Source organism: Furipterus horrens, unplaced genomic scaffold (genome assembly GCF_987537825.1).
Source record: "Furipterus horrens unplaced genomic scaffold, mFurHor1.1.pri manual_scaffold_3, whole genome shotgun sequence".
NCBI lineage: Eukaryota > Metazoa > Chordata > Mammalia > Chiroptera > Furipteridae > Furipterus > Furipterus horrens.
Genome location: NW_028327173.1, coordinates 140,760,632 through 140,785,495, shown reverse-complemented (window position 1 = coordinate 140,785,495; position 24,864 = coordinate 140,760,632). Strand labels below are relative to the sequence as shown.

At 43.6% G+C, this 24,864-nt stretch overlaps 1 protein-coding gene across 1 annotated transcript in view; it reads left to right on the top strand.

Annotated features, from left to right (window-relative positions):
* RYR3 (ryanodine receptor 3) overlaps positions 1-24,864 on the top strand; it is a 360,864-nt gene that overhangs the window by 306,471 nt on the left and 29,529 nt on the right. The window contains exons 70-88 of the mRNA XM_090268335.1: positions 681-695; positions 3,300-3,470; positions 3,784-3,843; positions 5,840-5,971; positions 6,439-6,551; positions 9,392-9,488; positions 11,118-11,224; positions 11,622-11,673; positions 12,625-12,681; positions 13,565-13,664; positions 13,818-13,897; positions 15,366-15,442; positions 17,960-18,033; positions 18,287-18,304; positions 18,706-18,786; positions 19,239-19,327; positions 20,456-20,584; positions 22,572-22,676; positions 24,403-24,484. Coding sequence (XP_090124461.1) covers positions 681-695; positions 3,300-3,470; positions 3,784-3,843; positions 5,840-5,971; positions 6,439-6,551; positions 9,392-9,488; positions 11,118-11,224; positions 11,622-11,673; positions 12,625-12,681; positions 13,565-13,664; positions 13,818-13,897; positions 15,366-15,442; positions 17,960-18,033; positions 18,287-18,304; positions 18,706-18,786; positions 19,239-19,327; positions 20,456-20,584; positions 22,572-22,676; positions 24,403-24,484 — 1,639 coding nt within the window. The remainder of the gene's footprint in view (positions 1-680; positions 696-3,299; positions 3,471-3,783; positions 3,844-5,839; positions 5,972-6,438; positions 6,552-9,391; positions 9,489-11,117; positions 11,225-11,621; positions 11,674-12,624; positions 12,682-13,564; positions 13,665-13,817; positions 13,898-15,365; positions 15,443-17,959; positions 18,034-18,286; positions 18,305-18,705; positions 18,787-19,238; positions 19,328-20,455; positions 20,585-22,571; positions 22,677-24,402; positions 24,485-24,864) is intronic.

Below are 24,864 nucleotides of genomic sequence, written 5' to 3'. Positions count from 1 at the left end.
TGTAGGGCATAGGAGCCTTTGACCTCAGGGGTGACCCTGAACCACCTAAGGGATTCCCAGAGTCCTTTTGGTTTAGCAGACTTCTTGGCATAGGCACACCCATCACCACTCAGCTCAACTCTGCCCTCTCTCTTTGTTCTTTTTTTTTTAATGTGTTTTTCAATTATAGTTGACATAAAATATTAGTTTTAGGTATACAACATAGTAATTAGACATTTACCTATTTTTGTAACCACAGTTCTGCTAGAGGTGATAATGTAGTGTGTGAAAGGAAGAAAGAAAATTGGGGTCTTTGGTTAAATGACAGATTGTCTACAGCCTACCCAGGTGAAAGGAGAGAGGAGAGAGGGGAAAGACTTTGGATTTAAAGAGTTCATATGAAGACCACCTGGGTCTAAGTGTCACATACTCTGGAAGGCTGATCTCTGAGATGACTTTGGCCCTGGGGTGCTTTGCTTCGTCTGAGTGTAAATCCTTATGACCAAATTAACTGCCATCCTAATCTCCCCTTCACTCCACATGCCATGTTCAGCTGGCTTCCAGAATGGTTGCGTTTCTTTTGTGTTGGCCCAGGAACTAGGGCTAAGAAGTTATGACTAACGTGGTGCCTTATGACTTGGACCCCTGCTTTTACTGACTGACTCTTCTCCTTGTTTCTTTTCTTTTGTCTTTCCACACAGGCCATGCAAGTAAAGGTACAGGTCAAATGCATGACGTGTCTTTTCTGTTCTAGTCTTAGAGGTGCCAGGCTCTGGCCACCCTCTGCACTGTGATCACCATGGGGGTGGTACAGAATGGATTTTCTCACCTGGAGGTCCCCCAGGCCTGCTCCAGGGAAGACAACTGCCTGTCAAAGAGTGAATGTAGGCCTACCCACCCTTGGAATGGGGAAGCCAGGGAAGCCAGCCAAGCCTCGCCCTATCCGAGGTCTCCTTGCTATCTCTGCTCCCTTCCACAGCTGCCCACTCTGCAGCCAGCACACTACAGGGAGAGGGACACCGACAGGGCTTGAGAACCTGGGGGACACTCCTCTGCCGTGCTGTGCAGGGCCAGACTCCTGTTTGCCCTTCACACTGTGCATTTCTGCCTCTTGTGCAAGGTTCCCATGATTCAAAGGGAGTTTTCTAAGGACTAAACTCCAGGATTTGAAATCAGCAGATAACCATGAGTTTTTGCATAAAATGTGCATATGAGACAATTTTCCAGTGACCCATATAGGTTGTTACTTGGAAATATTTCTCTATTTCTTCATTAATGTGTGTCTGCTGCCATTGTCCCAAGCACTCTGCCCTGAGGTGTAGGGCAGAGGAAAGGGTCGTGCAGGAGCCAGGTCACATGCAGTTCTCTGGTAGAAAAGGAAAATGGACCCTTGCACAGATAGCCTTGGGTCTAGATGTTGGCTCAGATGCTTACTTGTTTTTTGACCTTGGAAAATTACTTTTTCTGAGCATCATGTTCACATTTATAAAATTGATATTTTTCTATCTCAGAATTTTTTGGGAGGATTAGAAATGTTTTACTTTAGCAGCAGGCACATTGGAGTCACACCATATATGCAGCATTGGATCATAAACTACTGGGATTGGCAAGATTAAATGGAGAGTGAGCAAGAAATCATCTAAATTGTGTACCAAATTTATATAGTTACATTTTGCATATTTATAGGATTGTAAACAGCATGTTACTAGTTGCCTTTTACATTTATATGATGTACAGGATATCTCTTAGTTTCTATACATGAAACTGGGTTGTATCCTTCATGAATGGTTTGCGGCATTTTGAAGGGTAATTCAGACTATAAATGAGTTTTGTCTTACCCACAACCTTTAGAATTCTACACCTGAGGTAGAACATGTAAGGAACCTTGCAAACACTCAGGACATGGGTTAGAACTCTAGTGGTCTTTGTTTCTGCTGTGTTCTAGAACCCAAGAAGCCACTGCCTCTTAGCCTCTTTTCTTCCTCCGGCTCAGACTTCTCTCTGTCCCCTCCCACAGCTGTCCTGGGTCTGACCTGCTGTTTTGGAGCACCTGGCACTAGGTGGCCCTGCAACCAGTAGAATTCTCTGTCAGTGTTTGGCCAAACTGGGTTTTGCTAGTCACAGGCTTTGCTGTGGTTTCTGTGATATAACCACCTGGATAAAAGAAATCATATCCATTTTACGAGTACCTATTAATAATTATGAACCTCTTTCACATTCACGTTTTGGAAAGTGATTTAAAGAGCTCGTTCCAAGGCAGTGTTAATTCTGACCCTCCTCTTCTCTCAGAAAGACAATCCTTTATAAAATGAATCCTGCTCCAGCCCGGGGTCCCAGGTCTTAGACACCAGTTGCAGAGGCGGCACCTGGCCTCCACCCCACTTCCAAAACCCTGTGGCTCACTGTAAGTTGCAGCACTGCCACCTCATTTCTGCAGACAGCCCAGGGGCACCTCATGAAGCAGAGCTTTGGCGAGCACCAGCTCACTCTCCTTCATTGTCCCTGACTTAAGTTTCTGGCTACCTATCCCTCCCACACTTCCAGCAGGTGCCCAGTTAGCTGAGGCAACGTCCTGCTTGTGAGGCACCACGTGGGAAGCTTTGCTCTTTCAGAGTCTGACATGAAAACTCTGGTCACTGCAGTGCCTTGTCTCCTCAAACACTCCCCACCACCACCACCACCACGTGTTGTAGGCGCTGAGGGCTCCTGGTTGGCTGCCTCAGCCCAGCGCACTGGACTGTTCTCTTCCTGCCTCATTGGACTAACTCCCTGTAACGGATGAGAAAGTGTGAGCCAAAGAGGGGCGGACTTGGGGCGTCCTGGTCTCTCCTAACTTCCCCCAGCCAGATCCCAAAGCTGCCCTTCTTGGGGATTTGCCTTTTCCGGGGGGAATTTGCACTGCCTCGAGGTAAAGGTGGAGAGAGGCAATGCCGTGCTCCAAAACACCAGCTTCGGCCTGGAAACGGAACTGTTCTGTGGTCACCCCAGCATCCGCATTCTCACTTCTTTTCTGGAGTCATTTTTGCCAGTTTGGAAATCATTTTTTAAAAACACCAGTTAATGTGTTCATTCAGTCTAGAAGTGAGTGAGCAAAGATTGGAGGTATCCGGGGGTGTGTGTCTGGTCACGTGGTTCTGTGGGCATGTGCACAAGGAGAGGGCGCAGGGATGTTTATGGCCACCTGGTTGTCTTTGTTGAACACACTTCTTTTACTGTCCTTTGAAATGTACTAAAGCCTGAACTGTATGATAGGGCCCCGAGGTGAGGCAGTTCCCTCTGAATCACTGAGCCCTTCTGTTTATGTCAACTTCATCTCCTAGTCTGGAGGACAGGACCAGGAACGGAAAAAGATCAAGCGCAGGGGAGACCTGTATTCCATCCAGACCTCCCTCATCGTGGCTGCGCTCAAGAAAATGCTGCCTATTGGTTTGAACATGTGCACCCCAGGCGATCAGGAGCTGATCTCCCTCGCAAAATCGCGATACAGCTTTGTAAGTTGCCCATGGGCTTCGGCTGAGCACGTAAGGCAGGTGGAGGTGATCGGTGCTCAGTCCTCCCCTGGGTAAAGGGTAGGAGCAGATGAACAGAAATCAAGGTGCACAGAGGCAACACACCCTCCTCTAGAAGTTGGTTTGGGAATTATTGTGCTTCCTTCGGAACAAGCCTCTGTTATTTCTCTTTTGTTTGTTCTTACAATAAAGACCCCAGCGCAATCTCTTTTTGGCTGTCCACACATCCCTGCACCCCTACTTTCCATTTCTGTAGTGACCTCTAGGAATAAAATTTTAATTTCTCTTTCCACAGAGGGACACAGATGAAGAGGTGAAGGAACATCTGCGGAATAACTTGCACCTTCAGGAAAAGGTGATGCCACAGGAAGACGATGAGAACTCATTACCGGCTTCCTTCTGGCCGCAGGGTGCCGTCCTCCTGCTTAATTTACTCATGATTTCCTAAAAACAGCTTTGGAGTATTTGTATTAACTTGTGGGACTAGCTCTTTGCACTTAATCTTTGGTTTTTTAGCTCTTAATTTTTGTTATTTTCTTCGCCGTTACAAAGAGGATGCAAAGAGGTATCCGGGAAGACCTGTCTTCCCACTTCCCCCTGTGTGAACTAACATCCAGCCCCAGTAGGGGGCTAGATCAGGCCTCAGAATGTACAGTCTGTGATGCTTGTTAAACAGTGAAACAGGACGCCTGGGGAAAGCCTTAGCACCTCCGGCTCCAGACATGTGAAAACAAAACAATTCTGTGTCTGAGTTGGTACAATCAAAAATAAGACAAATTTTGATTTTAAAGACTATTTGATATTTTTCCAGGCCTGCGGTTCTGAACAGCTTTTTCCTCAGATATGTTATCCCCTAAGATGGCGGACTAGGCTGACACAGACTCTTCCTTTTATTCTAAACATGCAGAAATGATAGAAAAAAACATACTGCCAAAAAAAGCAGTAAAAAGAAATCCCAAGTGCCAGAAAGAAAGAAGACACACAAAATCATAGTACTGAGAAGTTGATGCAGTTCGGAAAACCTGTAGAGTTCTCTGTACCAGACATTAATTTTAGGGGCTCGGTTTCTAATAACCTTAAAGGAGATAGCTGTGGGACCTAATTACTCATGTTGCGCATACATTCAGAGCAAGAAACTTACGTAAAATTAGCCTTGAACCAATGAAACACATGAATCTGCTGAAACCACTTAGAGAATCTCCACCCCCTAGAATATGGCTGAGATGGCAATAAATAGAACTCCTGAAGACAAACTCTCTTTAAAAAGTACCAGGTGTGAAAGGAAATCCACCACTAGTAGAGAGCCAGAAAATGAAAGAGAATAATGTAAGCCTAAGGGACCGCTGAAAGGAATTTAAAATAACTATGGTTAAAATATTTAAAGAGATAAAGGTAGCAATATGTCAGGGTAGACCTGCTCTGAGAAATTGCCAATTCCCCAGGCAATTCCCCATACTGACTCAACGCCCCGTGGGAACAAGGGAAACGGCAGTGGAGGGGGTAGGGGTAGCTCTCGGTCCTCCTCGTGGGCCGGTAGGAGCAAGGGAATAAGGGAAAGGTAGCTCTCGGTCCTCCTCGTGGGCCCATAGGAATCGCCACCGACACTTTTTCAGGCACCTTTTTTTATACACCTTTCGGTAAGGGGGAGTTTGCTTATTGACATATTCAGTAGGTCATTTACATCTCATTGCTTTCCCCCTCCCACACCAGCTTAGTTAACATATCAGGCTAAGTCTATTAGCATTTCCTCTGGGAAAGTTTCAGTCCATCAACATATCTCTTGGGAATGGCTAAATCCATTAGCATTTCCTCTGGGAAAGTTTCAGTGCATCAACATATCTTTTGGGAAATGCTAAGTCCAGGGCCAGGTTAATTACCAAAGTCCAAAGTGCAGGTGTCCATGATCTGACACAATAGAATTCATAAATCAAGACTTGGACATTATGTTTTGTTAAAGAAGAAGATGTTATTGAAAAAGACCTCATAGTGATTGCAAAAATTAAAAAACAGTCATTGAAATTAAAAATCCAATTTATGCATGAAAGAAAACAGCCTGGATGTAGCTCAAAATAAAATTTATGAATTGGAAGACTGCTTTAAGGAATTAGAATGAAGCACAGAGAAAGAAAGGGGTAGACAATATGACAGAAGAGTTAGGGGACACGTGGGCTAGAATGAGAGATTCCTGCATAGCATCTACAGTATTCCAGAAGAAAGAAACAGAAAATCTAAGAGAGAGGCAATAATAGAAAGAATAGAGTCTTGATTACTATGGACTCATGCTGGGAGTGAAAGGCTGTTTCAGTACAGGAGGTATTGGAGATTGCTCGTGTGTGTGCTTCAATTACCAGTCTGACGACCCAGCTGTGAAGTGGCAACTGAACCTCTACAAGGATGTTTTGAAGAGTGAAGAACCTTCTGATCCAGAAAAAACAGTGGAGCGTGTGCAGAGAATTTCAGCAGCTGTCTTCCACCTGGAGCAGGTAAGAAGCATCTGCCTTGAGTACTGAGGAAGCAAGACTATCTCAGAGAATACAAAGCTCCTGTCTACACTCAGCTCTTAGTTAAGAGTGCCCCTGTAAGACAAAACAAGAAGCAAGGATCATCGCAGCTCACACCCTTGTGTCCTCTTGGTGCTTCGTGGTAGCAAACTCTTCAATTCTTTACCCTCCCAGTGTTTTACAACTTTTTGCCATTAGCTCAAATGACCTGTTGAAGTCTCCTATACATTTGTAAAGCTTCTGTTAAGCAGTGTACAGCCAAACACAATTGGGAGAAAAAAGCAAACCTAAAACCTCCACAAATTGAATCATCAACTAATGGCTACGTTTTGCTGACTACAGTTGAGAAATCAAAATGTTTGCAGGGTTGAGAAGTGTGCACTGCAGGTAACCACCTTCTGCCACCCTTCATCCTAAGCTCACCTACTACCCATGTGATTTCTTCTCAGGTGGAGCAGCCTTTGAGGTCCAAGAAGGCAGTCTGGCACAAACTGTTGTCTAAGCAGCGGAAACGGGCAGTGGTGGCCTGTTTCAGGATGGCCCCTCTCTACAACCTGCCCAGGCAAGTATTCTGTCATTTCCCTCAGGATTATGAGACAGTGATGGGAATTAAGGTATCCTCCCATCGCTGTGCTCTCTTCTGGCCCCAAAAACTCATGATCCAAGAGATAGAAATTGGAGTCCTTCACCCATGAAGTTATTGCAGTCTGCATATAGTATCATGGCCTGCCAAGGCAATCCAGGTAAGCATAAAAACTGAAACCATGTGAGATTCCCTAGTACACCATGCCTGCCTCAGCTCACTATTTTGCTCCGTGGAGTCAGTCACGTAAACATATGGAAGCTCTCTAGTTTTACCTACGTGGGATTCTTAATGAGGATGTAAAGGCATCCTGGAAAAAAAAGGAACTGTTTCCTCAATTATTTTACTCTAAATGCCACCAAAAGATCAAACAATATTTCTCTGCTCAGGCACTTGGATGGCACCAAAATGACTATGTTTCCTCAGCAGGTACAGATATGTAACTTGAGAATCCTTTGCACAGTATTTGCCTTCAAGATGAAGAAAGGGCACTGTCCCAAGAAGCTAGTCATGGACATGATGCCTTTATCTGAGTGTTTAGTCCATACTCTAAAGTCCAAAATACATGAAGGCTTTTCTGGAATGTGTGTGAACCCACATGCTAAGTATCAGTACAGATTTGGCTGGCACTGAGCACTGAGACTCACTGTCATTGGTGATGTGGCAACAGTCCATCCTCAGAGTAACTTCAGAATTGGTGAGTTCACGTCTATGATCAATAAACAAAGCTGGTAACTGAGTATCAGCCTCTGCTTTATCAACTTTCAAATCAATAGAAACAGCCTCACCTGGTCAGGAAAAATAAACTCACTTGGACAAGTACATTCTGAATCACATAAAAGTAAATGTAGGTTTTGTGTTGCTTTGTTTTGTTTTGTTTTGTTTTTGAATATCAGTGAAAGGACTATTCCATACCTGATATTTTGCTTTCACCAAATTGTGCACCTTGGCCATCATTTGTCCAGAGTGACCTGTAGCCCTGTCCTGAGCCAACTGTCCAACTGAGCTTCTTTAGTTAGGGTCTTTGAAGATGGCGGAGAATCATGTCCTCTGAGACAAACATGCTTCTCTCAAGAACACAGACTAGTGTCTTTGAAAGGGGATCAGGCACCACAGAATCAGGTAAAATTCATTACTAAAAAGCTGAAAAATGAAGTCAAGCCGTTATGGGCAAAAAAGGCTGCTGAAATCCTGGCCAAAAAAAAAAAAAATGGAATTCATAGCCCAGTAGAAAAAGCAAAAATATAGGATTTCTGTCTGTTTTCCAGAAGTGGTAAAACAACAGAAAGCATTCACGTTCCCCTCTGGTAGAGAGTCGTGCCTCATGTGGTATTAATTCAGCGTCCAGAGTACTCAGTTCTATGTACATGTCTCCAGGACCAACTAGGCAGAATTTTCATCTCTCAAGAACAAGCCTTTTTTCTTTCCTAAATCCACTGAACCTGTTAGTACCACCCTTTCATATTTCGATTGATCCTTCAGCAACACTACACTTGTGTCACTATGTCCTTAATGAAACATGGGTTATCCCCACCCCTAACCCGGTTATTTTGGGGGGTTGTCTGGATTTCCTCCCAGCATGGAGGACAGTAAGATTTTGTAACAGCAACAACAAAAACCATCTAAGGAGCTAATGGTGGAGACCATGCCTCTTCTCCATGTTGTGATCATGTAAACTGCATGGAATCTTCCAAATTAAAGGGCTAAAGGGACTGATTATATTATGTGGAAACTGTTTCTCTGATGTTAGTTTTTAAAAGAAAACCTGTATGCTTTTCCCCAGAAACAAAATTAACAATTTCTTCCTGAGCACCTTTCAACGGGTTTGGCTGGAAAAGGTTAATGAAAAATCTCAATATGACAGGCTTATACCCATTTTAATGGTAATGTAACCTGTGGAGGGACCTGCTCATTCTCTGCACATTCCTCCTTTCCTGATCATGATTTAACATTACCATAAAAATACAAATTTGTACAATTTTTAAAAAATAACTCTGATTGGTCAGATTTTAAAGAAAGATACCAAGGGCTGTGTTCTAACAGAAAGCCTGACCAGGTCTTGATGGCTCTGGTCTTGACCTTCATCTTTCTTTTCTCTCCTCCTCACCTCACTACTGTCCTAACATTTGATAACCAATTAACTGCTATTCACTGGCTAGTTTTCCCAGAAGTCATCCTGGCTTCTAGGGACCCAGTGGCTTGTGCCAGTTAGTCAGTGTTTGCAGACCCCAGGGCCACAGCTAGATCTGTGAGGCGCACACGAGTTACGCTAAAGACCGCAGCTCACCCAAGCCTTGACTTCCTACGTAAAAGCTGGAGCACCTTGCAGGCCCTGCAAAGCAGCCAAGCTTTGCTGTGTTCAGTGTATCTGAGACTAACCCACTCACCATCAGCATGATTTAGACTGGATTACCTGGAGAGGGAATCTGCCAAAAGGAATAATCAAATTGCCGTATTTAACAAATACCTCTGGACTGTTCCTTGGACTGATGAATTCTTTCTCATTAGAGGGTAATGTGATAAGGACCTTGTGAGACCAGCGCAGGATTATGGTGACCTCCAGGTCTTCCTCAAACCGTTGTTAGTTCACTCAGAAGGTGACCCAGACAGCCAGGAAGCACTATGTTAGAGGCTTCTGGGTTTTGTTTGTTTGTTTGTTTGTTTGTTTTAATGTTTATGGTGTGCTACAGGCTACCCTGACCAATCAGAAGATAAGAATTGTACAAAAGTCTGTTCTGCTTACTAACTGTTATCCGCCCAAACTAAAATAAGGTGTCCCATGGATCCCTCTTGACCTCACTTTCACCCCTTCCGCTCAGGCACCGCTCTATTAACCTCTTCCTCCATGGCTATCAGAGATTTTGGATAGAAACAGAGGAATGTTCCTTTGAAGAGAGACTAGTACAGGATTTGGCTGTAAGTACAGACTCAACTGGGAGCAGATATGAGTGTGAATGTATTTGATTTTTATATTCGTGTGTGCATTATAACAGAAGTTCACCAAAATCGAGTGTGTAAATTTGAAAGAAACTAACAGTATAAATTGTCAGGGGAAGCCCTGCTACTGGTCACTAAGAACCAGAGGATGAATTTCACTTGGAGGTGCTAGTAACTGTTATCATCCTCATCGTCTGTATTAACAACTAATATTTCTCGGGATGTACAACCACGCCATGGAAAGTTGACACTAAGTTCAGTTTTGAGCACCAATGGTTGCGGGAGGCCACTCCACCCTAGTCCAGCCCTGTATTTGTGGTCAGTAGCTCAGCTTTTGGAAAGGCACATCTAAATCCCCTTTCTGCATCTCACAGTTCTGTATCTGTCCCTCAGATTTGTCACACCCCATTTCTCTCTAATGGACTTCATGCTGTAAAACTTCTTACAATTACATGCAGGGGAGAAAGCTGGACATAGCAGGCCACAGAGCTTCATCCTGGTTCAGGAAGAAAATAAACCCTCCTGTCCTCTGGCCATCCCATGGTTAATTTTTATTTTTCTACTTTTGCTTTTCCTTATTTCTCTCTCTCTCATTTTTCTTTTTCTTTTATCTCTTAGTCTGTTAGTCTTGCCCTGTATTCCCCATATTCACCATTTCTCACATTTCTTTCTCTTTTTATCCTTCCCCATCTCCATTTCTTTTCCTCTGCCCATCTTTTTTTCCCCTTGAATCCTTTCTCCCCTACTTTTCTCCCATTTGTCTTTATGGCCCTCATTGTTTTAATATGCGCCTGTCAGTGAGAAAGACAGTTCCTTGGTTCCCCAGTCTCTTGATTAGTGTGAAGCTGACAATGAGCATCATTTCAGACATTCACTTCTTCTGAACCATTCCCACACCCTGTGCACATCTCACCAATTTACTAGATATGGTCCACCCTGCCGGCTGTGCTAGAAAACTCGCTTTTACCTCTGGCACCAGCTGCCATGTCCCTTTCTGTAAAGGGAGATCGAGAAAAGCCTCGATAAGAGGAAAAACAGTAAGGCTGGCAACTCCAGGATGCTATCTCCCAGGAACAAGGTTTTTAGAATCAGGAGTGAGGTTAGAAAAGAGAACTATTTTTCTGGGTTGAGTCTAGAATAGTATTAGCCCCCCAAGTGGCCCCAGAGCTTTGTACCTCTTGCCCCATCCCTATCTCTAGCGCAGTTCTCCAAGAGAAATGTCAGGTGTGGGCCAAGAGACCCAGGCTTTCGGGTGACTCTCCAGGGCTTCCCTCCTGAACGCGGGTGCCCAGAGCTTGCATGAGAGTTCTGCTGATTGGGGTCTGGAGCTCCTACCCTCTGGTCAGGCTTTGGCTTTTCCTTTCATTTTGTTTTACCCCCAAATTGGAATGTTTCTTTGATTGGCTGAAAAAATAGATACATTTTTATGCCAAACCTTGCATCCTTAGGGCTTCTGTCCTCAAATAAATATATGAAACAGTGATTTCTCTTTGTGCTTTTACTCTGATGCACTCTGTGCCTTGCGCTTTACTTTCTTTCTGTTCGCATGCAGTTGTGTGGCATGTGCTGAAATCTGTGCCTAAAACCTCTCTGCATTGGTTTCCGTAGAAATCTCCCAAGGTGGAGGAGCAGGAGGAAGAGGAGACAGAAAGACAACCAGACCCACTTCATCAGATCATTCTCCATTTTAGCCGCAACGCTCTCACCGAGAGGAGGTCAGCACCGTCAAAGTGCCCTGCTTCCCCCAGGTCCCGGGCGTGGCTGTCGCTGATGGCAGAGCCTGCCAAGGGGAGGCCAGATGGCAGTGGCTGTCCTTGCTGCCTTAATGCTGGCCATCAAGAAACAGTTGGGGAACGCCCTAAGCCACAGCCCTCTCCTCGTAACACCAGACACTGGCCCGTAGATTAAGCAGCCTGAAACTGGAACTTTCATCTCTGAATTCCATGTCAAGCCAGGGCTGATTCAAATTTTCAGGGTGTTTCTAAGAATCCGGGTGGGTGGGGGTTTCCTAATTAATTCACTGGTACATATCATGGAAGATGTATGTGGCTCTCAGTCTTTTCTGCCGGGCCTGGAAGGCAGCCTGCTAAATAATTCCTTTATTCTCTCCAGCAAATTGGAAGATGACCCTTTGTACACCTCCTATTCCAGCATGATGGCCAAGGTATGCCTGCATTTTCTGCCTTTGGTCTCAGTTGTCTGTCTTCCCTTGGACCTCTTCAGGCCCCAGAAACTGTCCAGTTGAGCAGCAGGCCCGGGACTCAGTCATGACTTGAACTCCAGGCATTGCACAATTCATGTGCCACCTGGGGACATTAGTAAACCACTCTACCCTCCTCCTGAGAAAACCATGATGCTCTGAAGAAGTGGTGGGTAACGCTGGCTAGATTCACAGGCAGTTCCAAGCCAGCTCAACAGGGCTTAGACATACAGACTGGCCTTGCATTTTCTGCCAACGTTCAGAACACATCCAACCATTCAAACACACCTGTAGGTGAAGGCAGTTCAGTACATTGGAAATGGAGGGAGATCCTAGTGTTCAAAAGAGGCAGCATGACCAGAGATGATGTTTCTATGTCACATAGAGGGGTGCTGAGTGGTTGAGGGAACCGCTCCTTCTCCAATGGAAAACTTTCATGTCAGACAGAAAGGGGGATATGTTGGGGTACAAAGCTCCTGTTCCTTCACCAGCTACACCACAAGGTCATGGTAGAAGAGGCACTTCGAGATTTACCTCCCAGGTGTCTCTGGTCTTCCTGCCAAGCCCCCAGTTCTGGTTCAGAAAGGGACCGCTCCCTGCACTCCTGTCTCTCGGTTTACACCTGAACTTTCCTAGATAGAAGAGTTCAGGTTTAAACCAGACAGGCCCTCATCAATTGTGTGATCTCGGTGTTCCCATTCCTCATTTCTGAACCTCTTGGCAACTGCAAAGATGGCGTTTAGAGTAGAATGCTGCCCTGCAGTGGTCAGAATGTTCCTGGCTTTCCGAAGTGCTAAGGTCCTGGGTGCCTGTGAACTGCACCCTGTTCCCTGCTGCACAGTGGGACAGCCTTGTTTATTATTTCACCTTTAACTAGATTGTCTGTCTCCTCCTTTCCCTGTTCATGGAATCCAGAGTTGTCAGAATGGGGAGGATGAAGAAGAAGAGGAAGACAAGGAAAAAACATTTGAAGTAAGTTTTCACTAAGATTGAAGACAGGGCCACCCTCCAAAGCCATTCAGTGAGACTTCAGAGGTGGGTGCTGGCATTAGCCACGTGGCTCACCCACTGTGGGTACCTGAGAGCAAACACACAAGTCTGCCTCATTAGCTGTGGCTCTGTTGTCTGTCTGTCTGTCTGTCTGTCTGCCTGACAAAAGGTAGCAGGTGGCCAGTCAGCAAACCACCCACTAGGTTTGTTCTTCTGGGAAACTGTATACTTGTCCCAAGTGTGGTAGTCACAGGGGCCATAGAAGGACAAATTCACACACCCAGAAATGGAAGTTCAAAGCAATGGAGACACTGGGATGGCTTTTGCCCTACTAATCTGTAAATGCATTAATCGCAATTTTTATTTTGAGACAGTGCAGGCCCCTAAATCTCCCAAGATAAAAACTACGTTAATTGACTTGTACTCTTTTATAGACAAAGGATACAGCAGTAAAAATAAATGAAAGCCTTGACAGTCTAGTATCCCATAGCTGGTCGAATCTCTGAACTGCAGTCTGAGCATTCCAGATAAGAGGGTGTTTTACAGTCGCGCAGGTATATTCCAGCTGACCCGTCAGCAGGCCTCCTGGTATGACAGAACAGTGAAAACAAACACATTGTAATCTGGGCTCACTTGCTATAATCCTAGTATAAAAGAGGAATGGACTGTGTTGCCTCTGATATAGAATGTGGAAAATTAATCATGAAAATATGAGTGAATCGTGGGTGGACAGTCTTGGAAAGCTGAGTAACATCTGAAAACAAACCTCCAACATCTTCTCTGATGGGCTGCTTTCCTTAGGCAAGCAGAGATTGTCTCTCTCCACTTACCTCACCACAGCGAATTGCCTGTGCACTTTTTCCAGGAAAAAGAGATGGAAAAGCAGAAAACCCTGTACCAACAAGCTCGGCTGCACGAGCGCGGAGCTGCAGAGATGGTCCTTCAGATGATCAGTGCCAGCAAAGGTGGTTTCCGTGGTTTCTGGATGGGCCCCTGTGACTCCCGCAAAGGCCTCACACTGTACAATGAAGTCACGATTGAAGAACCCTGATAAAGCCCAGCAGGCGTGATTTACCCTCTCTTTCCTGGGTGACTCAATTGAATCTTCACCATGACAGGTGAGATGAGCGCCATGGTGGTTGAGACTCTGAAGCTGGGGATCGCCATTCTGAATGGAGGCAACACGGGTGTGCAGCAGGTAATGGGGACTCTCCGGAGGTGGCGCAGACTTCCTGGGGCCTTCCCATTTGGTAGCTGTCACACTTCAGGGAAGAAGTACTGGCTCTGCTACAGAGGGGACCTACCTTTGCTGGTGTTTGTCCTTAAAGGCCAATTATATCAGAGTAGCTGGGAACACAAAACCTGGCTGGGTGTTGACAGACAAATGTATACTTAATCAAGAGGGTTTATGCAGGGTTAAAAGAGAAAAACATTTTGTTTTTCATCATTAGATGATTTTTTTTTTCTTTTTTTGTACAATTATGCTCTAGGGGAAGTTTTCTAAGCCTTAAATTTTTTACTCCAACCTTTTCATTTAATTAGCTGCCTTATTGTGGGCAAGGAGCCTGATCAGTTAAGTGTTCATGATCCCACCCACCTGTTGTTCATTTATTCATTCATTCATTCAACAACTGTTTAATGATTGCTGGCAAAGCCCTGAAGCCAGGTTCTGTTCTCTGGGTAGAGGATGTAGCAGTGTGTAATGCAGACCAAACAAACAAACAAAAACCCTGCCACCATGCAGCAGCTAAGGACACAGAAGCATAGAACTGAGTCCTGGCACATGGATTCATTCAGCAGTCTGAATGAGAACTGGCTGCAGCAGACCAGGATGCACCTCTGTCTCCTGGGCACTCGGGCTCTGCCTAAAAGCATCTGTATGCAGAGGAAAATGACATTTCAAATCCTATTGGCAATCATGAGGCTTATATCCCAGGGCTTTTGAGAATCTCCAAACTCATAACTACCATTATTGAATATAATTTTCCCAAGCCTTTATTCATCCCAAACAAATTTCTCATGAATTACCATTTACTAAGACACCCCTCACTGTCTGTTCTCTTCCATCACCAACCCCCATCCGTTGATTTGTCTTGAAGGGCCTTTTTTAAAAAAAAGAAAAGAAAATTTTTACTGTGCCAGACAAAGCTCCTGCCTTCCCAGTAACAGAGAACAAAGAAAACCAAGTCTGATTGTGAAAGAGATACTAAGCTCTCAGTGAGGCTCATTACTGGCTAAGCTCCTTGCTTCGGTGCATCAAACTCATTGCATGAGCTGTTCAGACTATACCTCAGCCATCATGAACGTTACCAAATCATGGACTTGGTGCTTGTTCCCAATAGGAGAGACTTCAGACAGTAAATCTAGGAACATGAAAGATCTACTATGCTGCCCTAGCAGAAACATCAGCAGACTTTTATAAAATAAAATGTGTCCACCCTAAATGATTCAGGTTCTGTAAGTAGAGGGCGGGGCTCAGACACATGGCAGGGTGAAGTCCACAGGTGGTCCTGGTGCTCACCCAGGGTTCCAGTCCCCGACCCGGGATCTGACTCAGTGTGCCCACTTGGCTAGGACTGTGCCACTTCTCCATTACAATTAGGAGGGTCAGAACTTGCGGCATAGTTTCCATTGTTTTTCCTTTTAAAAATGTGTCTCCCTTGCAGAAAATGTTAGATTACCTAAAGGAGAAAAAGGATGCTGGATTCTTTCAAAGCCTTTCTGGTCTTATGCAGTCTTGCAGGTAAATATGGGAAAACCACCCACAGCATTTTTTAAACTCTTCACTATTGATGGGAAGGGGGCATGGGATGGGGAGCGCCACCAAACACAGTGACTTATCATGGAATTATTGAGATGTCACCTACTTCAGAAAGGGAAGAGGATGGATGGGCATTCTCCCTCCAGCTTTCAGGATGATTTTCAAATAGTATTCAGAGAGGAAATCTAATCTTTGTTAGAATGCAAGCATGGCATACACATGTGCACACACACACAGCTGTGTTTGGCTTTTTAATCACCCTCACCTCCTTTTCTGTTGTTATGTTGTTATCCTCAGAACTGAGTGTGAGTTTCTCCTAAACATATATGCCCATAAAAGTCAAACCAGAAAAGAAGGGAAAGAAGAATTCCTCACTATGACTCAAGGCTATGTTTTCATTAGGCATATTATTCATCTTTAGTCTTAACTGGTCTTTGAGGCTTAATAGATACTTGGTAGTTACATATTTTGACATAGGTACACCCTAACATGGGAATATTTTGACATAGCCTAAAAGAAAGCATTAAACTTTGTTTTTATTATCAAGTTGTGTAAGCCTCCCCTCATGACTGAACCCTCTGACAAGTGAACAATTCATGACCAAAAGTCAGATTACCATACTTGCTCATTTCAGAAATGAGCCTGAAATCTAATAAAAAAGTGTCAGCTTATTCTCTGATATTTACATATATTTTGAACAGTCTGCAACTCATTTAAAAGGAATTCAAAAGAATTTAAAAGAATTGGTGGCTCATTTGCCATCAATTAATATTCTTTAAAATGGAACTAGGTTTTTCCACTTCAGAATTGGGGGGATGAACACTTTCTTTTGGTGGACCTCATAATTTTACTAACCTTATTGGATTGGGTAGGTATTGTACCCTGGGACTGGAAGGAATATATCTGAGCTGCAATACAATCCCTTCCTTCTTACCTTCATTCCTCCCCCACACCCCTGCCACTGATAGCCAATTTGTTTATTATCTCTCTTAGCAAAAAAAAAAAAAAAAAAGTGTAATACTGCCAGACCTGACTCACTGAGGGTAAAATTGTACACATGGACTCCAGATGGCAAAAATCAAGGCAGCTCAGTTCCGTATTGCTCATAAAATTCTCAATTAAATCCCTAAGCGTTCTCTTGGTGCTAGGCAATACCTAATATTGCTAAACTCGTTTATAACGATGGCTTGGAAGGACAGGTGACCCATGTAAGCCAACTGAGTCATAACAAAAGTTTTAGTGTATTTTAGTAGTCTTATGCTGATTATAAAAATAATACATATTTGTAAAACATTTAAGCATTAGAGAAATTGAAACATTTGAAATGGGCGTTTTGCAGTAGATTAAGGGTCGGAAATGTCTGTTGCATAGATTGTCTCCTGAATCAGAACTGCTGCTTCAAATGTGTCCTCTTTCATATTATCCTCCCTTGACAGCAAAACCAAAATAAAGGGAGAGTTTTGTGTTATTGACCAGACCCTTTTTACAGCAGGATCTGGGAAGAGCCAACAAGATGTCAGTAGGAACTTTCACTGTTTGTTCTTTTAAATTCATCTAAATTGCAGAATGTCTGTGACTCCCTAAAAGGGGAAAAGAGGTGCTGAGTTTTTTTCCTAATGTCTTTCCAAGCTGATGGTCATTTCCTTTGCCCAGTGGTAAAAGGAAGGTTTTGCAGAATCTTAACAGATGCAGCCATAAGCTTCCCTAAGAGCTCTATTCTTATGAGGCTTCTGTTCTTTGAAACATTCCAGACTGGGAGCTACAGTGCATTGGAGAAATAGAAGGCGCTCTAGTTAGAAATTATACGATCATGCAGTGTCCTCATTATTAAGCTTTGAGGTCATACGAGGGTTCCTGACTAAGCGGAATTGGATGATGGCTGTTACTGGAATGAATGGGGAAAGTGGGGACAAAAATGAAAGTCAACTTGTCAAAAGTTCAGGAACACCATTGCCTCTAGCAAGCTTAATCTCACCTATTATTTGGCTCCTAAATGACACAAGAATCCTAAAAGGGTATGACCCTTCAAAATCTGGAAATGTGTAGCTCTCTCCATCAGTATTCATCCTAAGCACTAAAAGCCACAATTCCCTGTGATTCTCAGAGAAAGCAGGCAAACGTGGGAGGTGAATATTAATTAATGCAGTTTAAAGTAAACTTTCCCTTGAAAAACTTAGAAACAAATGGTTCCTTCTTTATTAGGAAAGCCTCTCTAAATCTTCATCCATAAGAAAGGACTCAAACTGGACAAACAATGACAGCCACCATAAATGTTTCTGCCCCTCTCCACAGATATGACAAGGTCTGTGAGCTCTAGGCATCTCTGGGCAACACTGCCTGGCACAAAACCTTTTAGACTCTGAAACACACTGTGACGTGTTAGTGCATTTACGATACTACAAGGACAGGATATTCTTAGTCAATAGGCACAGTGGCATTAGAAATCCATTTTCCCAGTGCGCACAGCCCTGAACCTTGTTTTCTTTTGTCCCTTACAAGTGTCCTTGATTTGAATGCATTTGAGAGGCAGAATAAAGCCGAAGGCCTGGGGATGGTTACTGAGGAAGGAACACGTAAGTAACTAATGAATGTGAAGGCCGCTCTCCTCCCAACAAAAGGTCTTAACTATTTCTGGTTAGAGCCCCTGCTCGCTGCTTCTTAATCTTCAAGGACATGCTCCATGTCAGCAAAATATTTCCATCAGCAACTTTGATAAAGCCATCATCCAGGCTGGACGTGTTCAAAGAGCCAGTCTTAGCTAAAGACAGTTTAGAGTGGTGTTTATGGTTTTCTTACTTGTATTCTCTGTTTTTCTCTTATCACCAGTCATTGTTCGTGAGCGTGGTAAGTCTGAGTTTCTGGCCTGAGTTCCTACCACGTGTGAGTCCTAAGGGATCCGATTCAATTGTCTCGGCTCCGACACCTTTTAGGCTTGGCGGTTGCATGTCGAGTTTCACTCAGCAGTTTGATGTTTAATTAAAGAAGAGTCTTCCACCTGGAAAGCATGGGTTACTGCCACTAGCCTGTTGCTTTCCTTACAAATGCACCCTGCAGCTAAATATTTTAGCTTTGTTGGTCATTGTGTTGTGTGGCCTCAGTTCCGGGTTAATCCGGTAGGTCAGCATTTATCCAGTTTCCCTTCCAAACCAGTCTGGCACAGCTTCTTTAGCATTGTTGCAGTCATTTGCATTGGAAGGTGTTCTATGTTTAGAAACAAATGCTCACCAGTGTCCTCTGTTTTCAAGGTGAAAAAGTACTCCAGAATGACGAGTTCACACGAGATCTCTTTAGATTCCTACAGTTACTTTGTGAAGGACATAACAGTGGTAAGTGGAGAGATGAATTTGTCAAGGCAAAACAGCAGTCAGCTGCAAGCTATGATTGAGTTTGGGAAGCCATTTTCAGCACAACCAGTTGCTAACTTAAGGACAACACTTAATTCATTCTTAAATAAACCCTTTGTAAAATGACCTTCAGTTCATGGCTAAAGTTATTTAGTGCCACCCAGGCTAAGCCACTTCCAGAATCTTCAGATGATGAAACTAAACACCAAGCCCTTTCTGTCAAGTCCCTCAAGAATCATTAGGTCCAGTTTCTGGTATGACCGGGGTAGAAGGGCCCAGGTCAGAACTCTGTCCTGGAGGGTCCACCAAGACCCAAACAGGATGCCCTCGTAAGCTTTTTCACATTGTGTGCCTCTCTGAGTTTAGCTGAGAGAGCACGACTGGATCCCTAGGCGTGAGCGGGGCGGGCTCTGACCCAGCCCTGGTGTTGTCAGACTTTCAGAACTTCCTGCGAACTCAGATGGGTAACACCACCACCGTGAATATCATCATCAGCACCGTGGACTACCTTCTGCGTCTTCAGGTGAGTAGACCTCAAATGGTGGTCTGTCTCAGATGTACTTCCAAAAGATAAAGATGGTTGCACAGAGTCCAGGGGGCCCGGGACATAGTCAAGCCCCAGTAAGAGAGGTATTGTAATCTATGTCCACACACTTACAGGGAGTCCAAATGCAGGAAGTCCCCAACGTCATCAATAGGTTCTGTGATTTTAAGTGTGAAATGACATATAATGAAACCAGTATTGCCAAAGACTAACTGATACAAGCAAGAGTTAAGTCCCTACAGCACCTCATCAATATTATAACCAAATGACATTGAACAAAACAACGTTATTGAAGGACCTGCTGTGCCTAAAATATGTACTTGAGTGTTTGAAGACTGAAATGGGGGAGGTAATTTAAAACTGAACCATTTATTATGAAATGCTGGTGTGTCTTAGTTTTGCCAGTGAAAATCTAGCCACAATGCCCCAGAGCGATAAAATAACCTGTGAATGAGAAGAAGATTCTTCACTAGGAAAATGTTATAAAAAGTGGGGCTAAGAAATTGAGAAGTCACTTGGATTCATTCTTTGAAGAAAAATCCAAATAATATTAAAAAAAAAAAAACCCTACACATACACAGAAAAGATTCTCTTTTCTCTGTCGATTCTTCATCCACTTCTGCCACTGAGCAGTGTGTGACATGGAGTGATCTAGCTAACTTCCCTGTGTTCCAGATTTCTCATCTATGAAATGGGTAGGACATGTCTCATAGGGTGGTAGTAAAGACTGAGAGGTTTAATGTATGTAATAAGCTCAGAATGATGTCTGGCACTTACAGTGTTAGTTTTTATGTTGTATTATGATTATTTGGATGAAAATCATTATTGTCTTTATCTTTAGTGTACATTTTTCCTTGTGAATAAATTGTCTTATAGTCACCCAGGTCCAGCTGTCCTCTCTCCTATCTGTTCTTTCCTGCGGAGGGCCATCTTTCCTTCAAAGATGCTAGGGGTCAGCTATCCTGTGCCTCCTCACAGAGTCCCAGCTCCTGTCATACCAAAGAGGTCATAGAGGTGTAGGATTCTCTTGTACTCTTTCTGAGCATTGACTTTAGCTACACGGACTGATGCCTGAAAAACACTAAACTCTTATTTGTTTGTTCTTAGGAATCAATCAGTGATTTCTACTGGTATTATTCAGGGAAGGACATCATTGATGAATCTGGACAACACAATTTTTCCAAAGCTCTGGTGGTCACAAAGCAGATTTTCAATTCTCTTACAGAATACATCCAGGTACGTGCTACAGAATGCATGCTCAAAACCAAAGAGAACACTTTTAACATTCCCAAGTTCTATATTTCCTACAGAATATTTGGATGCATATATGACTGTGCATCTAGTCCTATTGCTGACAACATTTCTTATCTGTAAATAGGAGCCAATAGTACCTACAGCCTGTGAGGCTGTGGTTTATGGCCCCTACTGTGACCTGTTCATACTGTGGTCACCCTTGCATTTATCTACTCACATTTTCCTTTCCCTCCTAGACTGAAAACTTTTTGCAGACAAAAAACTTATTTAATTTAAAATTCTTCATTTCTAGCATAATGTCTAGCATGTCATAGGTGTTAAGTAAATGTGGACAGTGGAATAGAGAAATGATTACTAGACTGAAGGAATAAAGGCATAAATGATGTTACTTGGAGCCTTGAGGTTAAAAACAATTCACAAGATCCTACGAATTTGTCAGAAATGACTCTTATGGAAAAGGTAACTTCAGAGGTACATAAGCCATGTACATTGGCAGGTACACCTGTAAGTGAAGTTCAGGTTGAATGTCTAGATCTTGCAGCGTTCTTATGTTCACAGCATTCTCTGCTCATTGCCTACAGCAGTCTTGCTACCATGAAAAGAAATAGAGGATGTACTCAGGTATAATTTGCTATAAAATCAATAGCCATATCACAGTCTTCAGGGATGTTACATAAAATTTGTAAAGAGCCGTGGGAGGAGCCCACTGGCACAGGCAGGTTATATTTGCTTACTAAGATAAACACAAAACTAAGACTTATCAACTTGAAAAGGAGGATTTTAAGAGAGAAATTGATCCTTGTTGCCCAAGGGTTGTTAAGAAGATGGAGAGAGAAACCTAGAAACAGGTGGCTCATCTAAAGTGTCACAAAATGTGAAATACCTGTGAAAATTATTTGAACAGATTTGACAAGCATCTGATTTGCTCTCTGCAGAACGCACCCTAATCTTCAGAATTTCCCATGCAGGACTTAAGCCAAAAGTAAAGGAGAAGCTTTGTGAGTCTCTTTCCACAAAGAATTTTTTTCCAAAAAGCTTCTAGAGATTTCTAGGGATCAAGAACCAAATGAACATGCACAGTGATGTTTAAACAAGGTTACGTGATTTAGGGGAAGCAGGCAGTATTTCTCCTCCTCACCTTTTCCTGGGGAATTCTGCCAACACACTTCTAGAACATGAGGTAGTATCACTGCTCTTTTAGGAAATTCCTAACTGAAGAGTGATTTGAGAATGATTAAAGGGTAGAGAAAAATAAACTATAATAAAGTTGAGGATAGGAAATATTGCTTCAGTAATGACCTGCAAAAATAGGAAAGGTTATTATTAACATGGAAAATGCAAACTGGTAATTGTCATCCCTCTGTGTTTGGCTTTCAGAAAAGATAGTTAGAGATGGTATTTTACCTAAAATTCAGGTTAATGGTAAGAAAATCCTAGATGTAATTGAACACCAAGGATATTATTGTTTTTGTTTGTTTTTACTTGCGTAGACAGCCATGTGATCATAGCATTCTCCATGTAACTGCCAGATAACCACAGGAGAGCTAGGGCCTGGTTTTCACTTTGGGCTCTGTGAAGACCTTGGCTACGCAGAACCCCTCATGAGCCAAGGTGTACGTGAAAGTAGGCAGAGGTGCCCTTCCGTCCTGTTTCAACGAGAGCATTTAACTCTTTTAAGTAATGTTCCTCAGTGTAAGATTTTATTTGAAGAACATAGTCTAAAGCTGAAAGAAAATCTATGGAAATCACTGGAGGGTGAAATTCCTAGTGGCTTTTGCTAGACACAGGATTCTGTGATGGGGGGTGGGGTGGGGGAGTGTTACTCTCTTGGGGAACTATTGAGCATGAAATATATGACTTTCGGGAGGAGCTATCTGATCACACAAGTTGGTGTCACATGCCCTTCCTAGGGCGAGGTTCAGAGCAGCTGGTGATGCTTAAGTGAAGCAGGATGTCCTCCTCTCCGTAGGGCCCGTGCGTCGGGAACCAACAGAGCCTGGCCCACAGCAGGCTGTGGGACGCAGTGGTCGGCTTCCTCCATGTATTTGCTAACATGCAGATGAAACTCTCACAGGTACTGCGGCCTGTCCCCAGCGAGCTGCCGGTATACAATGCTAAGTCAGTCCTCACCCCTTGGGATTCCTGTTGTGAATGTGGCTGCTTGATAAATGAATGAAAATGCTGTGCCTATGACGTCTCACTTTTAAAACCGTGGGTCTAAATGGGAGACAGGCATGAATGCCCCCGACAGGCTTTTGCATGGACGCAGCTTCCTTCCTGGTGTCCCCACCAACCCACCCTTCTCACAACTGCCTCCGTACTTGCTTTTTATGGTGCTCATCCCTTTGCTTCCTCGTCACTGCTTTGTCAGTTTATAACAATCTACCGGCCCTGCATGTCTGCATGTCTTTCTAATTCACACATCCCTTCTCTCTCACCTCCCTCCCCATCTGTGCCGTTCCTTCTCACTCCCCATCTCTCTGGCAATATGAACCAGACTCGCTCAGAGCACTTGTTATGAACCAATAAGTGTAGTGTATGTAGTAGTAGATCATCTCTCTCCATGGCAACACATGAGGGAGAACTTCAGGATGTTTCAGGCTAATTAGAATAGCATTTGCAGCATTGATTTAAATATTGTGTACCTAAAATGTTCAAGGCTGTCACATCCGCCTCCTCTCTTCTGGAATGTGCTATTTAACCCTTTCATTTTTCCCCTTTTGACTCTGGCCTTATGGGAGGAGAGAGTTCTTGGGAGGGCTGCTAATTCGGCAATGCTATGTCAGCCGACTGAGTCCTGTGTCAACCCAGCTGGGGCAGCACATGGAGAGGCTCCAGAGACAGGAGTCTGGGCCTGCCACCTCCTTGCTGGTGTCTTTTAGAAAGTCACTTCCCTTTTCCGTTTTTTTCAATTCATCATCTGTAAAATACTGGGAGTTAGAATAGAGGGCCTCTGAGGTCACTTCCAGCTCTGGTTTTCCACACGTCTATTTTATACAGAGCTACGACACATGCCGAAAGGTGGCAATCCCTCTGAAATTTAAAGAGCTAGATGAAGAAAACTGTCTTTACAGAGAGAGTCTATAAAACAAGTGTGGCCCAGATGCATTCTTAATCTCACCCTCAGATTGCCCCACTCAGATCTTCCAAGGATTGTTTTCCTTCAGTGATGTAGCGTATAAAACACAGTGCTAACTTGACAATGCCCCATCTGCAATGCTGAAATTAAAACCAAACAGACTAGTATCAAAACCATCCAGAGGTGGAGACTCAATTATATTTAACATTTTAAGGGACCAGTGGCACCCAGATCACCACCAGCTAGACTCAGGAGAACCCACATTAATCCAGAACCTAAATTAATCCATTAAAAAAGAAAAGGAGAGCTCATGTAGTGATTTAATCTCAATAAATTAATGGGATTTCAGTAATAGTCCCCAAAACCTCATTTGTATTTATCCATATAAAAAACAACAACATAAAAAACTAGATATACCTAACAGCTCTTTGGTGAATTGGGTTGTTTCGTAGTTTTGCACAGCACGTGGTATATCTGCCACACTGTGCTAATGAAAGGAACACTGTAAAATAATGCTATTGGCCGAGCCCTGCTACAGCAAGCTTCCTGATGCTACAAACAGTGGATGGTAGGACGTCTGCATCCTCAGTAAGAAGGGAGCTTATTCCCGAGATTGACGCAGCCCTCACCTAACATTTCCAGAGCAGGCTCTTCTTGCTCACTGCCCTGCACTTTGCTGAGGGATCAGATAGCTCAGGGGTATCTCCTGTTTCTGTTCTAGGATTCCAGTCAGATCGAGCTGCTGAAGGAACTCTTGGATCTCCTTCAGGACATGGTGGTGATGCTTCTGTCCCTCCTGGAAGGTTGGGCTGTTTGGTATAACTAGGCATTCACACAACTGTAATTGGTCCGAGTGCTAACCATACTAATCACACAGGTTATCCTCCTGGCAGGTCATTCATGCCATATGACATTGATTAGAAAGACAAATTTTCAGTAACAGCAACAGCAACAAAAAAAAAAAAAAAAAAAAAAAAAAAATGAGTGAGGGGCACATGGTCTGAAGGACAAAGCCTGAAACCAACTCATTTTATGTCAGTAGGAAAGCCAGAATGAACTGGGGAAAACCTCTAAGCTTTGCTCTTCCCTATCCTCTCCCTCTCCCCATTGCTTTTCAGTACATCTGGCTGCCAGTGTGTATGCCAGCCATCTAGTTGGTCACCCTCCTAGGTCTAAGGGGATA